This window comes from Fukomys damarensis, unplaced genomic scaffold (assembly GCF_012274545.1).
Source record: "Fukomys damarensis isolate Sample0158 unplaced genomic scaffold, DMR_v1.0_HiC HiC_scaffold_17, whole genome shotgun sequence".
Classification (NCBI taxonomy): Eukaryota; Metazoa; Chordata; class Mammalia; order Rodentia; family Bathyergidae; genus Fukomys; species Fukomys damarensis.
Window position 1 is genome coordinate 9866775 of NW_022900929.1, and position 27923 is coordinate 9894697.

The 27923-nt window shown below is 40.6% G+C and overlaps 1 protein-coding gene across 1 annotated transcript; it reads left to right on the plus strand.

Moving 5' to 3' along the window:
• Positions 1-26643, plus strand: Epdr1 (ependymin related 1). Its single transcript, XM_010640504.2, has 4 exons — positions 1-169; positions 264-513; positions 23874-24082; positions 25161-26643. Exons 1-4 carry the CDS (start codon positions 1-3, stop codon positions 25355-25357), a joined length of 825 nt encoding a protein of 274 aa, XP_010638806.2. The 3' UTR covers positions 25358-26643.
• Positions 26644-27923: the final 1280 nt, after the last annotated feature.

Genomic DNA, 27923 nt, shown 5'->3' on the forward strand with positions numbered 1-27923 from the left:
ATGGAGGAAAATTTCCCTCGCGGCGCCTTCCCGCTCCCTGCCCCCTTAAATCGCGGTGCCCTCCAGGATGTCGGTGGCACAGCCGCCACTGCGTTTCCTGTTGGCAGCAGTGAGCCGAGGAAGCAGCGGCGACAGGAGGAGGAGGCCGAGGCAGGAGCAGCTGCTCGCGGTTGTCTGCATACCTCACTCCTTGGCCTGGCCCCGCGTCGCGATCTCAGCAGCCTGAGAGGCCCAGGAGTGGGGACACCTCGGACCGGTCTCAGAACGGGGACCCCTGCCGCCCGCCCCGCTTACCCTGGCCGCCTGGCTCTGGGTCTGCGCGCTGGGCAGGCTGTGCACTGCTGGGTTCCCGGAAACGCCGCGCCCCTGCCAGGCCCCGCAGCAGTGGGAGGGACGCCAGGTCCTTTTCCTGCAGAGCAGTGGGCACAACAGCCGGGCGCTGCTGTCCTATGACGGCCCCAACCAGCGCTTGCGGGTGCTGGACGAGAAGAAGGCTCTTATCCCTTGCAAGAGGTACGTGGGGACCCCAGAGTGAGAGGGCGGTGGGGGGCTGGGCCTGAAGTGCCAAGAAAGCAGGAGGAAGGTGAAGCAGGACCCTGCAAATGCAGGACCGTGCTGCTGGGAGACCACCCCCTCCCCCACCGAGCTCAAGTTCACCCTGGCCTGGACCTGGCTTGCTGCTGAGTCAGGCCAGTTGCGCTGGAGCGCTCCGCCTACCTTGGGCCTGTCAGAGGCACTAACTAGTTCATTCCTTCCCGTAGCCATCTAGAGGGACATGGGCAGAACAGACTATTTTTTTAATATTACATTTAAAAGGATTATTTTATAAAGAAATATCTAGTTTGTAAGGGAATGCATGGGGAACTGATATTTTAAAAATCAGCCACTTCACCCTGTTGTAACTATTAAAATTTTGGTTTATAGTCTCTTAAATTTTTTTAAGCTAGTTTTACATACTGTCAGAAAGCATACACTATTATCCGTACATTTTTATTAACCTTTCTTTTATATGTTATTTGCCGTTTCTTTAGTTGACCCCTATTTGTTCTTAATGACTGTACAGAATCCCATAGAGAGTGATACTATAATGCATACATGGATGTATTTTTACCACGGTCAGATCATTCACATTTTCATAACAGAGGATGTATTTTCTAAGATGTCCTCTTGGCTCCGCCCCCTTTAAGACCTGATTTCTAATTTGGGATCGCCACCTGTCTGCCAGCCATCCTTCTGCTACCACCAGGTCCTTGGCAGAGGCAGGGTCACACTGGCCTCTGTGAAGGTCCCAGGTGGGCAATAAGATCAGTAACAAAAGTGCATTATTTTCTGCAACAAAACAAACCTTGAGAAACCCATTTTGTCTAAAAGCATTTGGTGAAGGCTTAGGGGCCTTGAGGAAAGTATGGCAAGACTAGAAAATTCCAAGCAATAGATTCAGGGTGCAAGATACTGCTTGTGTGAAATGTATCAGGAGGCCTTCTGTGTTCCTAGGTTCTGCATTTGAGGATCCAACCAACCTCAGATTATTTGGAAAGGGAAGGGTCTGAAGGGAACATTTTCCTTGTCATTAATTCCTAATACAGTAGAACATCTATTTGAGTAGCATTTACATTGCATTAAGGATGAGAAGCAATCCAGACATGCTTTAAACTACTTGGGAGGATGGATGCAGTTCAGATGCAAATACTGTGTGATTTTATTTAAGTGGCTTGAGCATCCAGAGATTTGGGTCCAGATCCTTGTGGGTTCTGGAACCGTACTCCTTCAATACCTAGGGGCGACTGTACATGGCCCCTGGAGGCCTGGGACAGCAGACTTTATGGCAGACTAATGAATGTAAAGCCTCTGGAGACCTCATGTGAATGTTTCGGGTTGGATCTTCTTAAAGGACATAAAAATGGTAACTAATACTTGAGTGCATATAGATATGGTTTTGTTTAAATCTCTCAACAGCCTAACAGTTGGTTTTATAATCTCCATTTTACAAAGACTCTGAGGTCCAGGGAGACTAAAAAAATTTCTCACTATTTCACAGCTGAGACTGAGATTTGAAGAAACCGGCTGAATTGTTTGTTTGTTTGTTTATCTGTTTTTCTGGTACTAGGAATTGAACCCATGGCCTTTGCACTGGGCTACATCCCAAGCCCTTTATTTTTCTTTAAGACAGGATCTTTTTAAATTGCTAAGTTTTTCAGGCTGGGATTGAATTTAGATCCTCCTGCCTCAGATGCCCAGAGTACTGGGATTTGAGGCCTTTGTCTCCAGGCCTGGCTGCATTCTGACATTTATGATCTAGCAGGCTCACATTCACTCATTCAGCAAGAGTTTGTTATATGTCAGTAGAGTGAGGCCTGGCTTTCTGGGAGGTGGTCATCTGGGAGTGAAGTCACACAAATGAGAAATCATTGTGTAGCACAGTGCGTTGTGATCTGGGGCACCTATCCCAGACTTCCTGAGGGCAGGTGAGGTGTGAGTGAGCTCACAGCACCTGTACAAGCTAATGAGGATGCATGTGAAAGAAAGACTGTCACACATCATGGATGTGATCTAGATCTCATGTGTCATTGTATGGGGACTCAAAAGGCTGGGTTTACTCCTAGGTTCGCAGGTCAGTCACTATTAGGGATGAAGCCTAGGGCATAATTCCAATGTGGCCTAAACAGTAGCAGTGGAGGGATTATGAAGAGACAAAGACAGAAGCAGAGTGTTTTATAAAGATTCAGGGGACCAGATAGGTAGTGGCAGTGGGGTAGGGAGACATGGGTGAATGGATGGATTGGGAGGTTTTATTGAAGGATGTACAAATGATCCAATGTTGGCAAGGGAGGGAAGGGAGAGGGAAGAGTAGGGAGGCCTCTGTTTTTGGCCCAACTGTATTGATGTAGAGTGGATGGTTGATCCTTGAGACAGGAGCTGCCTTTCTGTGCTTCTGGTTCTGTGTAGTGATGTGAAGGCTGGTACCATAGTAGTGTGTTGGTGAGTAGTCCTGGCACAGGGGCTGGCATGGCCCAGTGCTCACTCCTGATGGGATAGAGTGTGGGCAGGAGACAGATGAAGTCTCATCCCCTCAAACAGTATTTTTTTACAGTTTAAGAAATTTGACTTTAAAGCCAGAGAAACGTAGGGCTGAACCTAGTTTCTGAATGTGGGTCTTTAGGTAAGTTTCCTCTTTCACAAAATGCAAATACTTAGAATAGCTAATTTGTTAGATTACTGTGGGGGTTAAATGATGGCCCAGTATCTGATAGTACATTGAAGACACTTAGCTTGTGACCATAGTCTGTCGCCTCTCTACCATCAACACCACCACTGCTGATATCATCATTCTAGTGAATTTCCCATGTTCCAGAGACTTGACACCAGCCCTGTGGACTCAGAAACTCAATCCAGCAGTACACACAGGGGATGTTCATCCGGGAACAGCCTCAGGACATGTGGACTCAAGTGCTATGTTATATTGCAGTTAGTTGCAGTTGGCAGGAGGACCAGCATTCTCAAATCCACAAAACTAGGTCCTTGTCTCCTGTAGACAAAACTGTGTGGGGAACCAGATTATAATACAGAAGTTGTGGGCAAATACATTAAAAAACACCTGATGATTACCCATTGTGCTATTTGGCTTCTCTGTGATGAACAAGATAAAGCCAGCCCAGAGCAGTGTTTAGTGGTAACTAGGTGACTACTAAGTGATGCTCTCATCTTCACAACTGAGTCATTGTCAATGATTCTGTTATTCACACTGTGCAGGCCCATAATCCTTCCCTTCTGAAAAGAGCATAATGGGTACTGCCCCAGACTGTACTAGCAGCTCTCCTTTTACTATGATTCTGTGATTGATTAAAGGGTCTTTGATGTGTAGGTTACACCTTTAGTGAGGTCATGGCCTAATTTTGTTCTCCTGAATGCCTTTGTGTCACCTGGTGATGATTCTTCATTTCTCTACCCTCCTCTATTAAGTGCAGGTTTCATGGTTTAGCTTGTGGAAGCCAATCTTTTTCCTCTTCTTTCCAAGGTCTTGGCAAGATTCTATCTTACAGTCTCATTGCTAGCTCTAAGTCAGATGTAGAAAATAATGTTTGGTGCATAAATGCATCTTGAACTCTAAATGTAGATTTGTTGGAACACACTCAAAAAAAATTTTTTTTATGGTATCAGCAGTCTGGCCAAGAAACCAGATGTTATTTGAAAGAAAATATGGATAGGTTGTCTCTTTGTATTTATTAGTAAGTTGAGAAGTAAGTTTTAGAATTGGATCAACTTCTTAAGAGATTTTCATTCTGTATCCAGATAGTTACGGAAAATCCCACTGATAGTTATTGTGGGATGACTAGGATTTTCCGAGCTCTTTTTCCTCTGAGATGATGGAAAAGATTAAATGACTTTACAAGCTTCAGATAAGACCAGCCTGAACAGAAAATGGGAAATATTAGTAATTGATATTATTTTGTTTTCTGGTTCCAACTATCTTTCCCGACTCCTTGATTCAATTCGCAAGAATTATGCTTGGAAGGAAAAGCGAGATGATTTTCGTATTTCAGTCAATACGTTGAACTTTATGGGAGAAATAGTGTAAATACTAAATGAGCTCCATGAGACCATGAGTAATTTATTGCTGCTTACAAAATGGTGGCCTGGTTGTGGAGATTTATGAAGCTATAAGTGTGGAGTAGGTGGAGAGGCATTAAATAAATATCCCAGGTAAATATCATATATGGCTATTCAGTTACCAAGCTTACATGTTCTCTTGGGTGTTTTTATTTGTAAGTGATGAACAATATATCATAAATGGGGTGACAAGACAATTTTCATTCAAGTTCTGATGAGTTCATGTCTGTCTTAATTTTCCCAGAGCGTTTTATTTCCTCGAGAACTGAATAGCACTTATTTCTCTCTCTTCATAGAAAATCACATGTCTGTAATGGAGAGAGCATGGATGCCCATGGTAGGAGTCACATAATGCCAACGTGACCTCTAATACTGGTTTTACCCCAATAATGTCCTTCACTTCTCATAACCTCAGTGTTTTTCACCTTTTTCATTTAGTTTTCATGGTACCTACCTACAGTGTTGACACAAATACTTTCTTAAGTATCTTTTTTAAAAGCTAGGCAGAGTTTGAATTAACACATGTTGTGAAAGTGCCAATTACACTTCTCTTTTATCATGCTAATTGACTGTGCCATTGGGCACAGTTTTTAAGTTTTTCTCAACTCAACCCTTTCTGTAGATAAATTCGGGATTCTTTCTTCCTTCTCCTTGACCCTTAAACCTGTGCTGATGGGTAAAGAGAAAGAAGAGGTGACCTTGCATTCCTTTGGCCCTGGAGTTCTGCTTTCTCCCCTAAGCCTCCTTGTTCTAAGAACTGAATGAGATAGCTTAACGGAAAGTTGTCCAAGTAGCTGCTGCTTAAGATTAGCTGGGAGGATGTTGTCATGTTATCATGCTGGGCAACTTCAACGAACTTATGTGTTGGGGATAATGATAAGGATTCATTTTCAAACACATAATTTAATCTTATATTCAAACTGTCTCACACAGAAAAGTCACCATTATAGAGCAAAGAGCTTTTTTAAAAAAATCACTGAACCAGTTGAGAGTGGGTTGCCAGCCTGATAGACCCAAGGTCTCCAAATACCTCCAGTGTGTTTCCTACAAACGAAGTCATTCTCTTACACAGCTTCATTAGTAAAACCCAGGAAGTTAACACAGATTCATTTCTTTTTTTATTGGTAATTTTTAGTTAGACAGTACAGTATTGGGAACTTGTAACTTTACATGATGTATCTTGGTTCTTATTTTTTCCCTATATCCCTGGCCTCCCTTTACCTCCTCCACCCTTCCTTATTCATAAGCACTTTGTTTCCATTTTTTCATTTTCTCATATCTTTTCTTTTTCCTTCTTTCCTTTCCCCTACTCTTCCCATTTCCCCTACTCCTTTAGCCTTTTTCTTCCTAGTTCATATAATCAATTATACAATTTGAACCTTATATACACTTTTATTTTTTCACACCAAAGAAACTATTTGGTATATACATGTGTGTCCTATTTATTTCACTTGAGAGTGTGGCCTCATTATGCATCCACTTAGCTATAAATGTCTCTAGTTTCTCATTCTTTATGGCTGAGTAGTATTCCATTTATTTAAAACACACACACACACACACACACACACACACACACACACAATCTTCTTTATCCAGTCCCCAGTTAATGGGCAATTGGGCTATTACCAAGTTTTAGCTATTACAAACTGCCGCTATAAACATGGATAAGCATATTTCACTGTGGTATGATTCTTTTAATTCTTTTGGAAAGATACCCAGCAGGGCAATAGCTGGGTCAAATGGTACCTATAATCATATTGATTTCCACAGTGATTGCACTAGTCTGCACTCCACCAACAAAGAAGAAGGGTTCCTTTCTCCCCAAAACCCCTCCAGCAATTGTTATTGATTGATTTCTTGATAGCAGCTATTCTTTCTGAGGCGAGAGTGTTGTTTTCATCTGCATCTCTTGAATGACCAGTGATGTTGAACATTTTTCATATATTTATTTGCTGCTTTCACTAACACAGATTAATTTCTTAATGTCTAAAACCCAGATATCATTCAGCTTTTGCTACTTGTCCTCCGTATATTTAGAGCAAAAGCACACAGTTTGAGTTCAAGCATTGCATTTATATGCTGTGTCTCTATTGGAAGTTCCTAAGGTCTTACTTGCACCCTAGTACTTCGTAGGATCACAGGTCTGATATTTGCTTCAGCATCTCTTCATCTGGATTTTCTTATAGTTCCTTGTAGTTGGATTCAGGTTCTGTAGCTGTGCAGGAATATCTCACAGGCAATATTCTTTTATTACATTCTGATGTTTACTATAATCATTTTATTGACTCTTCTCTGCCTGCCTTGTTCACTGTGCATGATATTTTTTCCTTCATAATAAGTATTACTTATTTTATAGAGAAATATTTATAAACCATAGCATATCTCATTCTTCATCAAACTTTCAACTTCTTCACTTATCTCAATATGGGTTGTGGGTCTCCTGTTACTACTTTTGCTCTCACTGTTAATTTTGCTGTCTGAATTGGCTTCTGGGAGCATTTTCCAGTTGGCTTCTGTGTTTTTTAGTCTCTCTCTCTCTCCCTCTCTCTCTGCCTCTGTCTCTCTCCACCTCTCTCCCTTCCCCCTTCCCCCCTTCCCTCTCTTTCTCTCTCTCCTTCTCTCTCTCACACCCCTTCTTTGTTCTGGGCATCGAACCCAAGTCCTTCATGTTGAGCTGTATCACCAGCTCTTTTTTATTTTTTAATTTGAGACAGCATCTTGATAATTTTCTTAAATTGCCCCAATTGGACTTTAGTTTACAATCCTTCTACCTCAGCCTCCCAGAGTTCTGAGATCACAGGTGTGAGCCACAAGGCCTGGCTAAATGTCTCTTCTTATACTTTGAGTATTCCCTTGTCTTTTTGGCTAGGATAATCCAAGATCATGTATTTTCCCTGCTCCCCCCATGAAATAAGCCATTTCTTAACAAGACCTGGTTTCTTCTACTGAAGAATATTTGCAAGTCAAACTGTGTTCCAGTTGAGCTCATTGCTATTAGGTGGCACTGCTCCCAGCTCCTTGGAAGACAAGTGACAGACAGAATCACACACACATTCATGTGCACACACACATGTGCACACACACACACACCCACACACCCCAGTATACCATATGAAATCTGAATTATCTGTCAGCTTCTGGTTTGATCCATAGAGGTATTTAACTGATATCTTCAGCCCAGCATGGTGGTGCACATTTATAATCCCAGACGCAGGAAGCTGGGGCAGGAGGATCACCAGAGTTCAAGGCCATCCTGGACTACATAGCAAGACCCTGTCTCAAAAAAACAAAACAAAACAAAAATAAAAAAATAAAAAATGCTATCTCCAGTCCTAACCCAGTACCACATGGGTTATTCTAGTTTTCACCCTCAGATTTTTGCATCTCCCTTCTCAGACAGTGAGAAAACTGGTTCCCGCTTTCTACTGTGGCAATTGGTCATACGTTATTAGCATGTCTCCTCCCTGGGTGAATGTCCTCCTCACCTTGGCTCTGTACCCCAGGCCAGGGGATTGTCAGGTCACATTTTTTATACATGTTTGTTCTCCTTCAGATTTTCAGCATGTCACCACTCCAAGTCCTCCCAGGATATCTGTATGCCCAGAAGAGGTAGATTAGTACAAATCTTTCAATAAATGTATTTGATCATGAACACTATTTTTCATGGTTTGGGCTTTCATTTGCAGAAGTCGTGGCTGAGAATTTCGGCAAATGATTTCTCCTTTGGCCTTTCCTCCTCTCCTTGATCTCTGATGTCTGGAGCTAGTGTTTTCTTTTATTAGCTCAGGAATTCTGACATCTCCCAGCCTCTTGATCTCCAAAGAATAAACCATGCAGATTTGCAATACTGAATTTTTCTCCAAGCAAGAGATTTTCTTGGAAGAACATAAAGTTTGTTTTAGGGGGTTATATCAGTGGGTCTGTGGACCTGAGTTTCAGAATGGGGAGGGAGAAGTGGCAGGGAGAAAGGCAAGGAAGAAAAGGAAGTGCTAAGGAAGATAAACCCTGGCGAATGAAGAATTTGGAAGATGAGATTGACTTATAAATAGAAGACAGAGAAACATCTTTTCTTCTCTACCATAACCTTAAGCTGCTTCTTCCTGATTCTGACCTTAAAGAAGGTGGTCAGGGGCAAAGTGCCCAAAGATTGGAAAATGTTCCACCAATTAGTGGTTTGTTTTTTCCTGGAAAAATGTGATATTCTTATATTCCCCAATTCCAGTAAAAATCTTCTATTTCCCCCTTTGTAATTTCTTTTATTTCACCCATCCTTAATGGGGGGAAAAAGCAGCTCTTGAAGATGGCTAGCTGAAACCCCATTCTCTGCTTCTTGAAGCAAATCTCATGCAATCTCCAATTTCTTTCCTCTCAGAATGCTTGAAGCCCCCTCAATCAAGCTTCCATCTCTATAGGTCCACCGTGGATGCTGTGAACAAGAGGAACAAGCTCTACATTGCTAGTTTGTTGTCTCTTCTGAGTGCCCATTTTACTGCTGGGCATCTCCTCTTCTGGGGATCACTTTCTCCACTGGCTTTTGACAACCCTTTCTTTTTTTCCTCCTCCTGCTTCATTCTTTTCCTTGTCTGTCTCCTTTGCTCCTCTTCTTTCCTGTCATTGGTGAAGCGCCCCAGTGTTCCAGCTTTCCATCCCTTTACTTTTTTTTCTTGGTGACTGCATACAAGTTCTGTTTTGAAATGCCTCCACTTCTGCAGGACTCTAACATGCCTGGCTCATATCCAAAGATCTCCCCTGAATTCACCTGCATGAATCCAGATGCTTAGTTGACTCCTTCACTTGGAATCTGGTAGCTATCTTGCATTCAGAACAACCAAAATGAACATTTCCCTTGCACATAAAGAAATAAAAACCCAAGCCAAATTTACTCCTCCTGTTGCTTATCTCAGGTAATAGCAACTCTCGCTGCTCAGTGTAAAACCTTTGTTGTCACCTGTGTAGTCTTCCTTCTACTTGCCGAAAGGATTTCATAAGCGAGTCTGGTTTATTCTAACTTTGGTAGCTACCGAGAATCTGCCCACGCATCCATTATTACTCTTCTGATCCAAAAGTCATCATTTCTGTTTTGTTTGTTGTTATTGTTTGTTTGTATTTGTGGTGCTAGAGGTTGAACCCAGGGCCTTGCACATGCCAAGTAAGCTGTCTACCAATGTGATGCAGCCCTAGCTCCTTGCCTGTATGTTTGTAATAGCCTCCTCTCTGTACTCCTACTTCTACCTGGGCCTCTCTTAACCTGTACTAGACATAGTAACCCAAGCAAATCTCATAACAGATGTCATGTTCCATCACTCCTCTGTGCACAACTCTCCATGCTTTCCATATGTCCAAGAGTGTACATCCTCACTGTGAGAGTAAATGTCCCCACAAGAGCCCAGGGACCCCATAGGATCCATACCTGATCTCCCTGACCCCACTTCCTGCTTGCAACCTCAGCATGCTGACCTCTTTGGCACCTGCATTTTTTTCTTGCCCTGCATAGAAAGCTTTTCTCTGAAAAGCTGCATGGCTTGCTCTGAAATTTCACTAGCTCCTCTGTCAGCCACTTACTATTTAATACTCTTAGTTTTTTTCCTCACTTCTTCTACCTCTTCTCACTCACAGTGAGCTCCATGAGGGCAGGGATTTTTGTGTGGCTATTGCTTACTTTCTGCACTTTAGAATAGGGCCTGACTAAGCTGTCTTGAATCAGTGAAAATGAGAATGGTGATATAAATTATGTGGCCATTATAGAGGGATATCTGAAAGAGACAGGAAAAGAGAAAAAAGTAAAAATTACCCACAATTTCCCAGCCAATAAGATGACTTCTTAACATCTTCTGAACATTCTGGGAGATTGTATAATACATAGACTGTGAAATCTGTGCAATAGCTCTTCATAATTAATGGTGCAAGTTTGTACATCCTGGCTGATTTTCTTCTGTCTTCTTGGAGCTGCTAGCTCTTCCTCATTTCAACTCTCAGCCAATCGCCTCCACAGAGGGCAAATCTGGACCATTCCACACACCTCTCCCCCAGGACCCCCCCCTTACATCTTATGTTACTCCCTCAGGCCGTTGTCACCACCTGACATTATCTTGTCGACCAACTCATCTGGTCTCTGTGGTCTCTCTTTCCTTGAAGTGAGAAGAGAACTTTATTGGTCTGGTTTACCATAAAATCACCCAATGGCAAGAAGTCCTGGGCATATAATATGTCTTAGTAATTATGTTTACATATTATACATAAATTATAAGGATCAGTGTAAGACTTTTGCATTACCCAGTATTTTATATGTTCCTGGTGGAAAATCTAGATCACAGAAAAGCAAAATAAAGAAAAGGGTACTCATAATCCTAACCAGGGCTAACTACTTTGCTATGTTTCTGGACTTTTTTTTCTTACTCTTGTATATGCATTTTAAAAATTAAAATAGAAACATGCTATGCAATTTTTTATTTAACAAAACATTGTATATATTTTTAGGCCTCTGAATAATCATCAACTTATTTTTAAAGACTATGTGGTATTCAAACTAATGATAGAACATAATTTCTTTAAGCAATCTTTTACTATGCAACCATAATTTTTCTTCCCTCTTTATTTGCACTAATATAAAAACAATAAAATATATGGGCTTTTGTTTGTGTGCAATATATATGCACTTATTTTTATTTTATTTTGGATAAGTTCCTCAATAAGAAAATAACAAGAAAGCATTTGCACATTTTTGAGCATTTGACAATTCTGTTATTTTTTGGGGGGTACTGGGTCTTGAACTCAGGTCCTTACATTTGCAAGGCAGGCACCAGAACCACTGAGCTAAATCCCTGGCCCCAGTGTTTGACAATTCTTATTAAACTACTTTTAGGAAGATTCCTGTAGCCTGAGCTGGAAGTTATCCCACAAAAATGAGTGTTCACGTTTCCCTAGCTTTCACCTATGAGGAGTCTGATTATTTATAGTGATTTCTAATGTGATAAAGAAATAAATGATAGGTTGGAATGGAATGCCTGAAGTGATGTCACTGCCATAATGTGAAGGCCTCTCATATTTCAGTAATGACTTTCACAGGATGCTTGTTAACAAAGATAATCTCTTATGTTTAGCAAATATCTCTCTGACCCTGTTTTATAAAAAACAAATTCTAGAAGTGCAGACCCTGACTTCTGGAGAAGGTATTCCCCACTTCCTTTCATACACAATGGATGAAACTATACCAGCCTAGTGACTCAGACTAATAGAATGCCTAACATTAACTCATCTTTGCATTCCTGAAATAAATTATTATTTATCACTGTGTATTATTCTTTGAATACCATAATTGATTTGATACGTTAATATTTTCAGATTTGTTTTATAATCCGTAGCCCAAATAAACTGGATCTGTAACATTTATTTTTATACTTTCTGTATTTTAATATTAGATTTTGTCTGTTTGTTTGGCTTGGCTTTTAGAGGCAGGTTCTCACTATGTAGTCCAGGCTGGCCTTGAACTTGGTATGTAGTACAGGCTGGCTTTGAAATTACTATCCTTCTGTATCAGCCTCCCAAGTGCTGGGATAACAGATTTTTTCACTACTGTACCCCATTTATCAGACATTTTAATAGTTCTACAAAAGAAAGCTGCATTTTTCTCTCTTTTGCAATGTTGACATTAGAAAAAAAAATTGCTAATTAAACCATGTGAAGTCGTTTTTGGCAACTCATTTTTAGCAAAGTAATAACTCTGGTTTCTTTTTTTAAGTTCAAAGATCACCTACGATAAGTTTAGGCCATTATGAGACTTTTTCTGGCTATTGGTCCACTTGACTTTCAGCTTTATTAAAAGTCAGTTTCAGTTACTTATATTTTCCTAGAAAATCCATTTCATCAAGATTATTATATTTATGAGCTGAGTCTGGTGGCACATGTCTATTATAATCCTGACATTCTGGGAAACTGGGGCAGGAGGATCACCAGCTTGAATCTCTATGAACTTAGCAAGACACTGTCTCAAAATAAATAATAATAAAGGACTAAAGCTGTATCTCAGTGTGAGGGCCTGGGCTCAGTCCCCAGTACCACAAAAACAAACAAACAGACAAACAAATATAGTCATGTTTGTACATTTTTTAACTCTTAACTCCATCTTATCTATTGATACTTATTTTCATTCCTAATAGTCTACATTTATATTTTCTGTTATTTTTCCTCATCGCTATATATATTTTTAAACAAACTCATTGATTTATGTAAGGCCTTTATACTTTATTACTCATTCATGCTATACATTATAAACCTTAATGAAGAGTAATTTTGGACATCAAATTCCATGTCTACTTCTATTTCAAAAGTTTTTAGAGCAAGCTTGTAGTGGAGCCCCACCAGAAGTGCAGACCCTGACTTCTGGAGAAGGTATTCCCCACTTCCTTCCATACACAAGCACTCTCAAGCTGGTCTCCCATCAAACGCTGCTCTCAATGTCCCCTTGCTCCTCCATCTTCATTTTGGAGATTTTCCACCAATAAAGGCACTGGAGGTTTCCCATACCACAGTTCTCTTGGAAGCAGTGCCTCTTTGAGTGAACAGATCATCTGAAGAAACATCAGACTGCTATCAGGGTGCCAAACTTAAACTCGGGCTGCCGAGGAAAGGAGACATCCTCAGGATGGATGGCCCAAAAGAGGAATGCAGCTGCCCCTGGACAAAAAAAAAAAAAAAAAAAAAAAAAAAAGCAAGCTGTGGTGTCTTGGATGAGCCCAGCCCCTTCACAGGAGGCTGCTTTTGTTGTGGCTCAAGTTAGGTCTCCTGGGAGAGTCCCAGAGTGGGATCTGCTGATGAGTAAGAGCCCAAAGCTTGCTCCATAAAAGCCACCAAACTAACCCCCTAAGCACTGCCAGATGCTGTGAGAGTCTCAGAAGTTTCCAGCGAAGTACTGATGGGAAGGGTGGCGGCACAGGGCCAAGGGGTGTGCCAGTTTTTTGGTCTGATGTAGCTTTGTCAGCTACAGGTGAACTAGAACTTAGGCAGACTCCTCAATGAGGCATCCAGCAGCAGTCATGGCCAATGCAAGGACCTCTAAGGGTGGTCAAATACTTGTAGCAGGATGGAGGTGCAGCTCAGTGGCACCATCCTTTCCTAGCACGTAGGAGGCCCCTCAGTTGGATATCCAGGACAAAAAAAAAGAGAGAGAAAAATAAAATAAATGAAGAAAATATTTTCAGGGAAGACTGTGGTGAGCCACAGCGTCTGCATGGACTCCACAGCTTCCAAAGCATTCCCTTCCAGATCCTTAGTGAGATATCTTTTGGATACTCTATAATCTTAAGCCCTATCCCCCAGAACGCCTCCCCAAGGTACTCCTGAGTCAGGACATCTGAACTGAGAAAAGCAGACATGCCTTTGAAGAAGATATCCAGGCCACGCTGAAACTATCCGAGTTCCCAAGACAAGAAGGCTGAAGGATCTTGGTTGAAATGTGAAGGCAGAGATGGCAAACATAGCAAGAACAGGAGTGTATGGAGCCTCCCATTTCAGGAGACCCAGAGCAATGGACCACTGGAAGATTCTACCAGCCCGGTCCCTTGGGAGCAGAGGATTCTGGGAAGAAAGCCTTCCTCAGACTTGATGTCCATTGGGAAGCCACACCAAACACCATGTCCTGGTGTGGTATGCTTCCTGTCCGTGAAGGAGTTCTTCTGCCTCAGAATTGAGCCCTCTACCTGTCTGGACCTTTTGCCACACACTGCACTTGTGAACAGTGATGTTCCCACTATCCTCTCTCCAGGTACAGCCCGGTTGATTCTTGGGACCCCTTAAAGAGTTACAAAATCTAGTATGAGGATCCACTTTTCTGACTTCAGAACAGTTCCTACTGTAGAGGACCAGTATTTATTTAGGTCCCTCTTAGTATGTTGAAAAAAATTTAAAGCTTGGTGATTTATAATATTTCCTTCTTTCACCACCATGAACCAAACCTCTAAAAGATCAATTTCACTTGATAAAACATAGAGGAATTTTTATAATGTATTTGCACACATTCCTAAGGAAGTTTATTACATACCTTCTATTAAAGAATGAACATAAACTATTTTACTCTTTTTATTCACTAAAATTTCTTTCATGCCAATTTTATTATTTGCATGGATCCTTTATTTTCAGTCAGCTAAGGAATTTATTCAGTTACTTTTCTTCAGACAGAATACTGAAGCTGTAAACTTTTCTAGTGCCTGAGTACATCTACTCATTACTGTTTTATATAATGATAGTTTTTGGATTGGCATACAATTCATGGGGTAAACATGATTTCTTTTTCTTAAATGATTTTTATGACATCGAGAGATCTAGATGAAAAGCCTGATATCAAACTAATTTTGGTTTAGTTTTAATATTTTTTCTGCCTCAAGTTTTTGTAGGTTGTTTTTAATATTTTATTAATGTCTCTAGGCTATGTCTAGCTCTAAAGAAATTTTTTCTACTTTCTTTTCTTTTCCTTTGCCCTTTTTTTCTCCTTCCATCCATCCCTTCTTGCATTCCCTTTTCTTCTTTGCTCCTTTCCTTCTTCTTTTTTTATTCAGTATTGAGGTTGAGTCATGTACTCTTGTACATGCTAGGCAAGTGCTCTACCCCTGAGCTATAGCCTCAGTCCCATCTACTATTTCTGCAATTTTTGCACTGTCTCTCCTCTCGTTCCTCGTAGAGTCTCCTTCTACTTCCTTGTGTTTGGTTCTCTTATATACGTCTTTCGGGTCTCTTGTCTTTTTATTACTGGATGAATTTTTTCCCCTAAAATTTAGAATAACACCTCTTAAGTCACCATATTTGGTTTTTCACTTCATTTTTTATTAGATGATCATGTTCTTCACTAGAAAGCTACCCTTTTAGACGCACACACTTGTGCACATTGTTCTTTTTATTGTAAATATAAACATAAACGCAGACATGGTCCATCCCAGTGAAAGTTAAACACTAAGATTTATTGATTAGCATTTAGTATTAGCTGGAAGGGAAGTTGATATTTCAGATGGAGAGAGCTGACATATTTCTGCTGCAGGCACAGATCTGACTCTGCACTCCTGTCTCCCAATCCTTAGAACCACTTGTAATGTAGTCTAGAAATCACCAGGAAATATGGTAACATGGTCATCTCAGACTAATGAGGCTTCTTCATTTCATAATGTGAAATAAAAGTCAGCTTGAACTATTGCCTCATGAATAGTGTTTTTTAAGTTGTCCTTCATCAGATGAAAGAATTTTGCTTACACAATGCCGATATCCATCCAGATATATTTTTGGAAAAAAAGCTGTTCCATCTCTTGAGCGCTGTTTTCCTCTTTTAAAGTAGACTCCATATGGTGGCGACCCATCTCCTTATAGCTTCTTAAATGGCACACATAATTATTCATTGACTTTCCTTTTCCTCAGGCTGCATTCTCAAGAAGTTTGACTGTGCTTTTGTTGCATGAGATTGGCATTGGTTTGCACAAGAAGCTTATGTCTAACACCATAATTTTGAAAGTGTTTTTCTTTTCTGTGTGTCATAATTACTGTAGGGTGTGACTTGAACCCAGTGGATGCCAGAATAACAAGTGGCTACAGCTCAGTTTTTCCTCCTGAGAGTCAGAGGACCAGCATGCATTACTAATCTATTATAATGCATATTAAACAAATCCAAAATTTGACCAATATCTTCCTTATAAGCCAAAGTCCTTTTGTAATCACAATACCATATTTTTGTCCACTCCCTTTTCTGTAATTTAATATATCTTGGATGGCCACAGAGTTCTACACAGACAGGAAGAATCCCTTCTTCCCCCTGTGGAGAGAGGGAAGGGACCTCAGTAAGAGAATTAGAATGAATCTGTTGAATAGACCTTGACTATAACCCCAGCCCCATTATTTACTACCAAGTTATGCTGCAGGGCTCACATTTCTTATCTGTTAAAAATAAAAATGTTAATAACATGTCAACCAACTTGCCAGTCTGGAAATGGTACATTAGACTTCTTTTGTGCCTTCTTTTTGTGCCCACCCCAATTCAGGACCAGAGAACAATTGCTTCTTAGCTATCAAGGCAGAAAGAGGTCAGATTGGCCAACAACCAGGCTAGGCTCCAGTGGTTTGGATTCTAAGATTAGCCAAGTACCTGGGCCTGGCTAATTTTGGAAGAGAAAGCCTTCACAGGGTTATTGTAAGGAATCAAATAGTTGGTTTTTACTTATTTTAATACTAGTGCATACAGCTACAGAATTCTTTTGTTTACTTAAAAATTCTTGTGATACATATTCTGAGGTTTCACTGGACAGTTTCAAATCCCCAGGCTTTTATCTACTTGCTTCTCCAGTCTTAGAGTACTGTCTTTTAATTACCAAATAGCATGTTGACTTGTTCCCCATAGTGCCGAGTTGCTGTCTTTGCTTCAGACATCATATAATTACTCACTTACATTCAGAGATGGAAACTGAAGGAAGTACACTGAGACAGGAGAGAGGAGAAATTTCCAGATGACTTCTTTCAGAGAGGAGAAATCTCCAGAGGAGGCCCTCTCCCTGCTGACTTTCCTTTAAAGAGCCAAAGCCGGAAATAATTATACCTTCTCTCCAAGGGCAACCAAAGAAATGAGTTACATGATTTTCTGTGTATATTGAGAGGAAGGCAAGGAGGAAAGGATGAAGAAGCCTTCTGGGTCTTCTGTGAAGGTATCCATCATACCACTCAGTGAAGGTCCCTTCATTTTTCCATCTCACCTGGGTAAATTAACCCTTCTTTGTTATGTAGCAGATCAAGTTTCATGAGTTCAGTATCACATTCCAAAGACAATACCTTATGATCAAGGGAATTCCAGGAATGCAAGGATAGTTTAGTTTTAGCAAATCCAAAAACATCTATGGAAGTAATCATGTAGTCAACTCCTTAGTGAGCCAGAAAGGCAGTTGAAAAATTTCAACAAACATTACTGATATAAAGGATTCAGTTGGAATTGGTGGGTGCTTTCTTAACATTATAAAGTCTACACAATTTAACATTAGAACCATATTCCTTTCCTCTTTAAACTCAGGGTGAGGGAAGGATGTCCATTTCTGTATAGTATTATACAGTGAAAATACCAGAAGTTGTGTTTTTGAGCTAAATAAGTTTATTATAAATTTATATGAAAAATCTTAAATACTGAATATGTAGGAAAATTCTGGAAATGAAAAAGCCATAGTAATTTGCCCATCCATTGGAAACTGGTTAAAGAAGTTGTGGTTTTTCTATAAAATGGAATATTACTCAGCCATAAAGAATGAGAAAATAGATTCATTCATAGGAAAATGGATACATATTGAAGATATGCTCCTAAGTGAAATAAATAAGTCACACATGTGTAAATACCAAATAGTTTCCCTGGTCTAAATAATCTGCAACAATGCATAAGATCCTAATAAGATTACTGACATTTAGAAATGGGAAGAAAGGAGCTAAAGGTGTAGGGAAGGTGGGATGGGTGGGGAAGAGTAAAAAGGGAAAAGAAAAAAATGTGAGAGAATGAAAAGATGAAAATAAAGTGTTTGTAGATGGGGAGGGGAGGAGGGGGTGAAGGGAGGGCAGAGGTAAGGGGAAAAAATGAGAATCAAGACTTGTCATGTAGAGGTACAAGATCCCAACAATGAATGTAACTGTACTGTATCCCTAAAATGTACCAATAAACTCAATTAAAGCTGAAAAAAAAAAGCCATAGTAAACCTGACTGAATATTGAAGCGGTATTCTTCTATTCTCTCTAAATAGAGTAGTGTGATACTAGTGCACAAAAAGCAATCCATTGGACTGAAATAGAGATTCCTGAAATAAATCTACAAACATCTGAAAATTAAATGTACACTGAGGTGAAATCTCATGTCACTGAGGAAAAGATGACCCTTTTGAACAAAGGAATTGCAGCAACTGGAAAAAGATAAAATCTCACACCATACATAAAAAGTGCTGTAGAGATCTAGTTGCTAACCATATAAGGACAGGGATATTAGAAAACATGGGCGCATTCTTAAATAGCCTGAGAATATGATTATTTTTCTAGGACTGGCACATATCAGAAGCAATAAAGCAAATTCAGTTTGAAAAACTACAATCTTTTGACCTGTAGAAAAAGAATGCAAGTAGTTAAAAATGACAGAGAAAATGTAGCTTATATCAGACACAAGAAACTAACAAGCTGTAAAAAAATTGGAAGAAAAAAACCAAAATCCTCATGTATGAGAAAAATGAAGCCATTCATAGATAAAATAAAGTCCAGTGTGTTTCAACATAGGAAAATTTACCCCATCAACCATGATGAGTGAGGATGAATTAGAACAAATCTGCTCTTTGGAGATGGGAAGAGGCCTCACCTTAAGCGGGTAGGGACTTCTCAAATTGGGCACTTTGCAACATTTCTCAAGCTCCACACGATGTTTTCAGTCTACTGAAAAGATACTATACACATAAAGCATTCTAAAAAAAAAATGACCAAACTTCATGAAAATGAGACTTCATTTATCAAATGGGCACAAATTCGAGAGTGGCAACACGCTGTACTGGTACCATAAAGAAACAGGCATTCTCCCATTTTGCTAGTAAGAAAACAAAATAATAAAGCCCAATGAAGAGAAATCTGGCCACATTTAACAGAATCATAAATAGCTCTACATTTTGACCTTGTTTTTTCATTTAATATGCCCTTAAAATATACTTCTGAATAGCACAATGCAAGGTTTTGCATTATGAATTTTTGTTAGTATCAGAAGAATGGAAACCACCCAAAGTTCATCAGTAAGGATTCTGGCTAAATACATGATGATATTTTCCCTCCCAAAATGATATAGCCATAAAGAAGAGAGACATTCTCTATGTGAATAGAGAGTAGAAAAGTAAGGTACAGAAAAATATATATAACTTGTGCCCTTTTATGTAAAAAGCAAAAAGAGGGAGAAAGAAGAATCCATACATGACTGTAATGCTAGCACTCTGGGAGACTAAGGCAAGAGGATCCCAAGTTCAAGCCTAGGCTGGGAAACTTAGAGAGACCCTGCCTCAAAAAAATAAATTTTTAAAAAAGGGCTAGGGATTTAGTTTCATGCAAAGGCTAGGTTCAATCCCATGTACCACAGAAAAAATAAGAAAGAATCCATATACATATTGTTGATTTTTTTTGTTAGTTTGTTTTTGTTTGGGGATCAAACTCAGGACCTTATGCTTGTGAGGCAGGTGAGGCAGGCATGGTACCACTGAGCTAAATCCCTGGCCTTTGATTTTTTTGTCAAAACTCATGCAAGAAACACAAAATGTAAGCTGATGAAAAGTGTTATCCATAAGGTGCGCGAGGACTAGGGAGACAAATGAGGAAAGAAGGGAGACTTCCCCCAATACGCCTTTTTAAATCATTTGAGTTTTGAAACATGAAAAGTTTTACATATTCAAATAAGAAAATTAAATCAAAGAGGGAAACTATGAAGTTCCTAACTTGAGACCAAACTGTAACCAAAGAACCTAACCACCCATCCATCTGCAGACAAAACCCACAGGGAACAGGCTTATTCCAAATAAACTCTTAGCACAGCACTAACTGTAAATCCAAGTGAGTTATAGTCTCTGCACAAAAAGATCTGCCATGAAATCTTAAACTTCACTCAGCAATTAATAGTTCTGATTGTGGCATAAAGCAAATGTGTATATTTGCTAATGTTTTGGAAACCACGATTTTTATTTTAAGAGAAAAACATGTAAATAGAAAAAAACCGATAGGGCCAACCTATGATGAATTTTAAGTGCTTGGATGGGATATTAGCATTGTGACAAAAAGCCTGCTTTAGGAAAGATTTAGAAAATAGACAAAGCAAATAGAGCAAACTGCAAATAGTTGTTGAGTATAGTTAGTAAATACGGGGGTGATTATTATACTAATCTTCCAACCCTTCTGCATATTTAAAATATTTCATAACAACAAATTAGACAGAAGTTATTCCATAATCCTGTTTTTTGAAAACCAGGTCTCTGGTTTTCACTTAGAAAGATATTGAGGGCAAATTTTGTCTTTAAAACACAGATCAGAAAATGAAGTAAGATTCCCTAACATTTGTTAGATGTTTGTAGTACACGTACAGACATCAACTTGATATTTGTACCACCACAGTGATGGCAGCATTACCCATAATAACCCAAATATAGGAGCAATCCAAGTATCCATGACAATAGGAATGATTCAGCAAAATGTGCATGTCAGCCTTGAAATAGAAGGAGATTCTGGACACACCTGAAGGACATTAGATTAAGTGAAATTAACCAGTCCACAGAAAGTTGACTGCATGGTTCCACTCATGATTCCATAGGAGGCTCTTAAAGTTGTCAAGTTCAGACAGAAAGTAGAATAGTAGTGACCAGGATTGGTGGAAGAGGGAAATGGGCATAGGTGTCATAGTTTCAAGATTTCTAGAGTTCTGAAGATTGTTTACACAGTATGAATACACTTAATGCGACTGAAGTGTACACTTAACTTGGCTATAATGAATTTTATAAGCAGTTTTACCAGTAAAAAATGTAATTAAAAATCAACTTATATCTAGAAAAATATATACCTAGTCACATGCACAGACTTGTTCCTTGTTTGTTTTGTTTTTGCAGTACTGGGGATTGAATCCAAGGCCTTTGCTCTTAAGCTACCTCCTCAGGCTTCTGCGTTTTTTATTTTGAGACAGTTTCCTAATCGCTAAGCTGTCCAGGATGGGATCAAACTTGTGATCCTTCTGCCTCAGCCTCCCAGAAAGCTGTGGGATTAGAAGTGGGCACAACCAGTCAAGAGTTTCTCTGCCACTTTTACTTCCCTTTTCATTCTGAATTGCTTAAGTTTATTTATACATGGAGCATTAATCAGTTTCATAAAAACCTGTTTTCACAAGAAATAAAACTTCTAAAGGTTCTCAGTGCTTGGAAGATGTGAGGATAAGAGCATGCTTTGGAAAATGGATTTTCAAGAAATTATCAGTGGAGGGGCTGGGGATTTAGCTCAGTGGTTCGGTAGCCTGCCTTGCAAGCACAAGGACCCGAGTTCAATCCCCGGTACCCCCCTCAAAAAAAAGAAATTATCAGTGCAGCCTGAGAAGTTTATTAAAAGCAAAAAAAACTATTGTGTGGTGGCTTGCCTTGCAAGCGCAAGGACCTGAGTTCAATCCTTGGTACCAAAAAAAAAAAAAAAAAAAAAAAAAAAAACTATTGTGCCGGATGGTGAGTGGTTGTTCACCTCTGAAAGCTAGGTCACCTGACCCCAGGCCTGACCCCTGTGACTTTGCTCACAGCTAAGGCCAGCAACAGGTAGTGGTGCTCCTGGAGCTATCCCACTTTTGGAAATGGACTGTGCTGTTAATGTTTCTGTGTTCCTGCAATGAATGTTTAGGCTCTGACGTGTCAGGGACTTAACTGGCTGTGAGGAAAGAGTGACTATCCAACCCCAAGCTCCAGTGGAATCTGCATGCATGTTACAAGAGATTAAACCCCATTTTTGAGCAATATCACACAAAATACACATTTCCATTTCTCCCTATATTGGTACCCACTTTTATCACATTGCTGTTGTTATACTCTCGTAAATCACTTCCTATCTTTTCTGGACTAAGCAGTGTATATCTGAGTGTATGAAACGAGACTATGTTCATATCTCTGCACTGGCTCATGGAAACCCAACATAGCACTAGTAGTGGTATTTTTTGACCACACAGATAGTTAGGGTTTATAATATTTTTTTTTTCTGAAAAAAGCAAGTTTTAAGCTCTGACTTAGAACAACAAGCACACATCCTGCAGGAATGCCCCTTAATGGAACGAGTCACAAAACACACATCGTTTTCTGGCATCTTTTGTTTTGTTTCTGGTGCTGGGGGATGGACAGGGTCCTCACCAGCTAGGCAGAGATTCTCCCACTGAGCTATGCCCCCTCTCCACTCTGTCCCATCTACATTTGTTTGTGAAAAGCTCCTAAGCTCTTTGTGTGTGTGTGTGTGTGTGTGTGTGTGTGTGTGAAAAAGTCTTTATTTTAAGAAAAAAATTTAGTTAACAAAATTTTTTTTAACAAGTTTCACTTAGCAAAATACACCCAAAAAGAAATCATATTACAAAGAAAGCTATAAGTCAAGGCCTCACCAATTCCTACAGTATTAGTATTGTGTCTCAATTCTCAAAACTAACTCTTTCTAAAAAGCTTAAACTCAACCTAAAAGGTTTATTTAAATGAAAATACAAACTAGAATGAATAAACATGAGAAATGTTCCTCTTTGAATTAAGGATCTAGCACCTTTGAGTTGTCTTCCCTCTCACATCTTATTGGGAATTTTACTTTTTGAACTGAGGCTGCTACACCCATTCTGCTCAGCCAGTGCAGTGGCCTGAGTTTTGGGTTGACACGGAAATGTGTGCCAGTGTGGTGGCCTCCAGCAGCCACAGACTCCTTCTCTTTCTCTCTGCACAGAAGGTCAGGAGAGCAGGCTGAGAGTTTGTAGGCACAGTTGGCTTAGGGAAGCCAGCAGCCCGAGGGGCTCCTCAAATTTGGTCCTTGTTGTCTTTTGTTTGTTTGTTTGTTTGATTTGTATTTTGAGACAGGGTCTCACTAGGTATTTGAGATTGACCTGAAACTCATTATGTAGCCCAGGGTGGTCTCGAACTCACAGTGACCCTCCTGCCTCAGTCTCCCGAGTGCTGGGATTGCAGGCGTGCGCCACCATGCCCGGCCCGTCCTTGTTGTCTTTGTGTACTTGGGAACGTGAAGAGCATCTGTTCCAGGCAGCTGTGTGTCGCAAAGTTCATTTCTCACCAATGAGAGGCCCTTAAGGTAGTGAGGTAGTGGGTCCAGCCTGACCTCACCAGTTTTTGGCTTTACATTCAGTGTACCCCTATAATTTCTTGACTTAGTGCTGCAACAAAATCTCAGCCAAAGTGTGAGTCAAATCCTTCCATGTACCTTGTGGCTCAAGGAAAGGTCACAAACCAGCTGCAAATTCAGGGCCCTGTCTTCCCTGTGTTTGTATCCTAAATCCAGCAACTGCCAAATAATAGGTCATTGGTACGAATTTGTCCAATGAATATTCATTTTTGACCTTTGAAATTTAGTTGTTTCCTATCCAGTTTGTTTGGCTCAAATATTGTTTATAAGTAAATAACTGCTTAGCAAGCAGATCTTTTTCAATTACAAAACTCTTTTCTATCAAAGGCTTTTGGACTTCACCCTAGTAGAAAACGTGATGATTGAAGCATAAAAGTCTCTAATTATTTTTTTATTGTCTCTTCCAGATTATTTGAATATATTTTGCTCTATAAGGAAGGAGTGATGTTCCAGATTGAACAAGCCACCAAGCAGTGCTCAAAGATCCCCCTGACAGTAGCCTGGGACCCTCTTGACATTCCAGACAACTCCACCTTTGAAGACCAGTACTCAATTGGGGGCCCCCAGGAGCAGATCACTGTCCAGGAGTGGTCCAACAGGAAGTCGGCGAGAACCTGTAAGGATCCAGAGGGCTTGAATGTTGCACCTTGGTGTGCAGAGTGGGCGAAGAGTTACATCTCTCAAGGAAGGAAGTTGGTAGCAAAATTAAGCCCATTTTAATGTCCACACATATCTTGCTAATTACGTTATGTTGGGATCTTAGTATCAGCCTTCTATTCCCCATGCACTTTTCTGCCCCTTTGGCCCTTTTGAACGTAGCCTTGGGTTTTGACTTTTTACGATCACCTCATGGTTTGTTACATGGTAAGGCATTTTTCCAAGGTACATATCTGCATCGGGTGCTGCCTTTTCTTCCACCCACATCACTTCCGAAATTGCAGTGACCAGATCTTCTCCATTATTCTGATTGTCAAAGTGGCCTGCTTTTCCTGTAATTCTGAGATCCTTTAAAATGCATAGGCATTCATGTCATGGGAAATGATGTGGCATTTTTTTTTCCAGAAAAACATAAAATCACCATATGGTCAATAATTGTAGTTCTGGATATATACCTGAAGGAATTGATGGCAGGGATTCAAACAGATATTTTAACACCCACGTCCATAGTAGTATTATTCCCAGCAGACAAAAGCTTGAAATAACCCAAATGCTCATGAGTAGATAAATGGATTTTAAAAATGTGGTCTATGCACTATGTAAAATATTATTCAACCTTAAAACGGAAGCAAATTCTGGCATGTGCTGCAATATGAATAAATCTTGAATACATTACAGTAAAAGAAGTGAAGCAGTCGCAAAGGACGCATGTTGCCTAACTCCAGTTATATGAAGAACCCAGGTGACACCCAGTACATGCCAGATGGCAGCATGGTAGTTTACAGGCACCGGGAGAAGAGAGAAATGGGAAATTATTGTTTAATAGACACAGTTTTCAGTTTTGGGAAATGAAAAAGTTCTTGAGAGGGACTTGATGGTTGTACAACAATCTGAAAGTACTTCATGTTTGCAAGCTGTATACTTAAAAATGTCAAAATGGTACATTTTTCTGTTTTGTTCATTTTACTACAAGAGGAAAAAAACTTACAGGCGCTTTGCCTGCCATTATTAAAAAGTCACTCTGCTTTCTCTTACAGATGAAACCTGGATTGGTGTCTATACAGCCAAGGATTGTTATCCTGTCCAGGAAACCTTCATCCAAAATTACACTGTAGTCCTGTCCACACGGTTTTTTGATGTACAACTGGGCATTAAAGACCCGTCTGTGTTCACCCCTCCAAGCACATGCCAGATGGCCCAGACGGAGAAGATGAGCGAGGACTGTGCCTGGTGATCTGCAGGCAGCAGGAACCTCGGCGGGGAGCGGATCTGAGAGTCTTCACTGCACATGAAGATAATGTAGGGTGAATAATCCTTTGTATGTTTGACATTGGCTGCATGGCTGCGTTCACAGAAGGAAACTGGTTGGATTTTCTGCATGTCAGTGCTGGGCTGTCCGAAGACGTGGGGGGATCAGCATGAGCAGTTTGTCTTGGAAGGATCGAGTACTTTCTTACTGACACTGTAAGAATTAATGGCAGTAGCACAAAGAAAGGCCCCAGTTTTGCTGCACCAGGGTGGCAGTTGTCCCCATTGACCCCCACCTCCACCTCCACCTGTCCCCTCTGTCCCTTTGGCTGCTAACAAAATGAGCCGTTAAAATGCCTTCTATACTCACAAGCTTCATGGTGTGACCTGATGGATAGAAATAATTTGGAAGGAAATGAAAGGCCTTAATACAAAGTAATAATTCCTCGAAAGGGGAAAGGAAAGGGGAGAAAAAATTATAAACAAAAGCTGGGACAACCTTAGTACCTATACCTGGAGAAGTGTGGGCCATGCATGTGCTTGCTCTATGCACGAGTATCTCTTACTGTGCTGAATCTTCACAGACAGTCGGTGGGCAGAGAGTATTTGAAAATAACGCAGAAGTAGGTACCAGAGACTATCACCTCCCAAATCCAGGGTTAGAATTCCTTTGCATCTTGTGCTCTTAACTTCTCCAGGCATTAAATGCACTAGGCTTTCCTCACCTTAGCCTTCCTGGGACTCTGTTTTGCAACGTCTGTGTCTGTCTGACTTCTGCTCATCTTTCCCAGGTTGGCTCACACATAACCTTTTCTGAGAGCCACACCCAAGCCCAGATGAGTTACATTTGCAGCTTGAGCATGCTTTTCTCATGACACTTATGCTCTGGGCCAATTTCTTGCCTCCTGGACACGACACCATCCTGTACTATCCTGCCTAAGAGTCCCCCAAGTATGGGTACTGTGTCCTGTTTTCTTTTATATCCCCAGTACCAACCAAGTGCCTGGCACACATTGAGCACCCTCAACATTTGTAGAGTGGCGAATACTACCCTCTCTGATCTTGTTTCCTTCTGGGTTAAGTGGGGTTGAATTTGCTGATCACTGGGAGATTTCCAGCAATGCAATTTATTCTAGATTCTTCCACTATTGTGTTTAATCTGGCCAACTATCTGTAGCTATCAGGAGAAATGTACGATACCTGTATTATGGTGAAAAAATCCATTACTCATGGTTTGTCTGTATTAATAAACAAATTTAATTGCATCCCCAAGCATTCTTTGATCTATTTGCTTTTGTAACAAGTATGAATGACTTTGATTATAAGGAGTGGAAATTCTTCTCTAATGAATCAATAAAGTGCTTCACATGATCCAAACCAAATTGTTATCCTTTCCCAGAAGACTGCTCTGCTGATTACCTTTCCAGATGTCTATTTTCCAGCTGCTTTAGAATCATTTGTGACCCACGTTTCTCCTTCCAATTCCACCACCAGTTGGTACTCTGAGTACCATCAACAGTTCTTAAAGCTATTGCTTTTGTCCAGAGCCTCAGCTACCATCAGTTTTGGCCTTTTGACATCCTGTCCTCTGGGGGATATTGCCACCCTCCATCCTTGCCATGGCCTTTTCTTCTAGAAACTGTCCCATCTCTTGCATTCACTCATTGGTAATGATAACCATTGGTGAGCACCTTTTCTCTCTGGTCCCCAGGAGAGTGGTTGGACTCAAAGAGGAGGGTTAACCAAACTAAGGCAGGCATCTGGCCTGAATAGACTCAGAGAACCATCACAGCTAAGTTGTGGAAGGTCCAGCCTGGAGAGCATTCATAGCAACGTTGGTCCTATTTCCATTCCCCAACCGCACAATGGCCCCCTCCCCTCCCTGTCTTACCTTTTGTTGCTGAGACAAAATACTCAATACCCACAAGTTAAAGGAGGAAAGGTTTACCTTAGCTTATAGGTTGTAGAAATTTCAGTCCATAGCTGGCTCTAAGGCAGTGCAGCATGGCACAGTGGCATGGCAGAGAAGAAACAGTTCATGGAGTGCAAGCAGGAAGCAGTGAAGCAGCGACAAGGAAGCTGCCTTCCCTCTGTCCCTTCATGTTCCACCCAGGATACAAGCCTATTGGTGGTGCCACCCGCACCTCGGGCAGACCTTCTCATTATCCACACCCAGGGACCAGGGATATGCGAAAACAATCAGTGGGATAATTGAATTATCACACACCCTTAATCCAGCTTCACACACTCTGAATCCAGCCACCTCTGCAAAGCCCCACCTGTGAGCACATGAGGCTTTTGGGGGACATCAGGATATAGCCATAACACTCTCAAAATGGCACACCTCCCCTTACCCCTGCAGTTCTGTCCTTGCCTGTCCCAGACCAAATCCCCACTCAGAAAGCAGAAAGGAAGAAAACTTCGTTTATTCAGGAACACACAGTGTGTGCCCTTCTCTTTTTCAGTTGGCCCCTCCTACTAGTTAAGCCATCTCACAGACATGAATGAAATCTCAGAAGGATTGTACATCTGGTGGAGAGCTCAACAAGGAT

What these genes read in the sequence shown, in the direction of transcription:
- Epdr1 (XM_010640504.2), top strand. Translation starts at nt 1, where the DNA reads ATGGAGGAAAATTTCCCTCGCGGCGCCTTCCCGCTCCCTGCCCCCTTA. An exon ending in GCTCTTATCCCTTGCAAGAG is followed by an intron (nt 514 to 23,873) that starts GTACGTGGGGAC and finishes TGTCTCTTCCAG; the next exon opens with ATTATTTGAATATATTTTGC. An exon ending in CAGGAAGTCGGCGAGAACCT is followed by an intron (nt 24,083 to 25,160) that starts GTAAGGATCCAG and finishes TTTCTCTTACAG; the next exon opens with ATGAAACCTGGATTGGTGTC.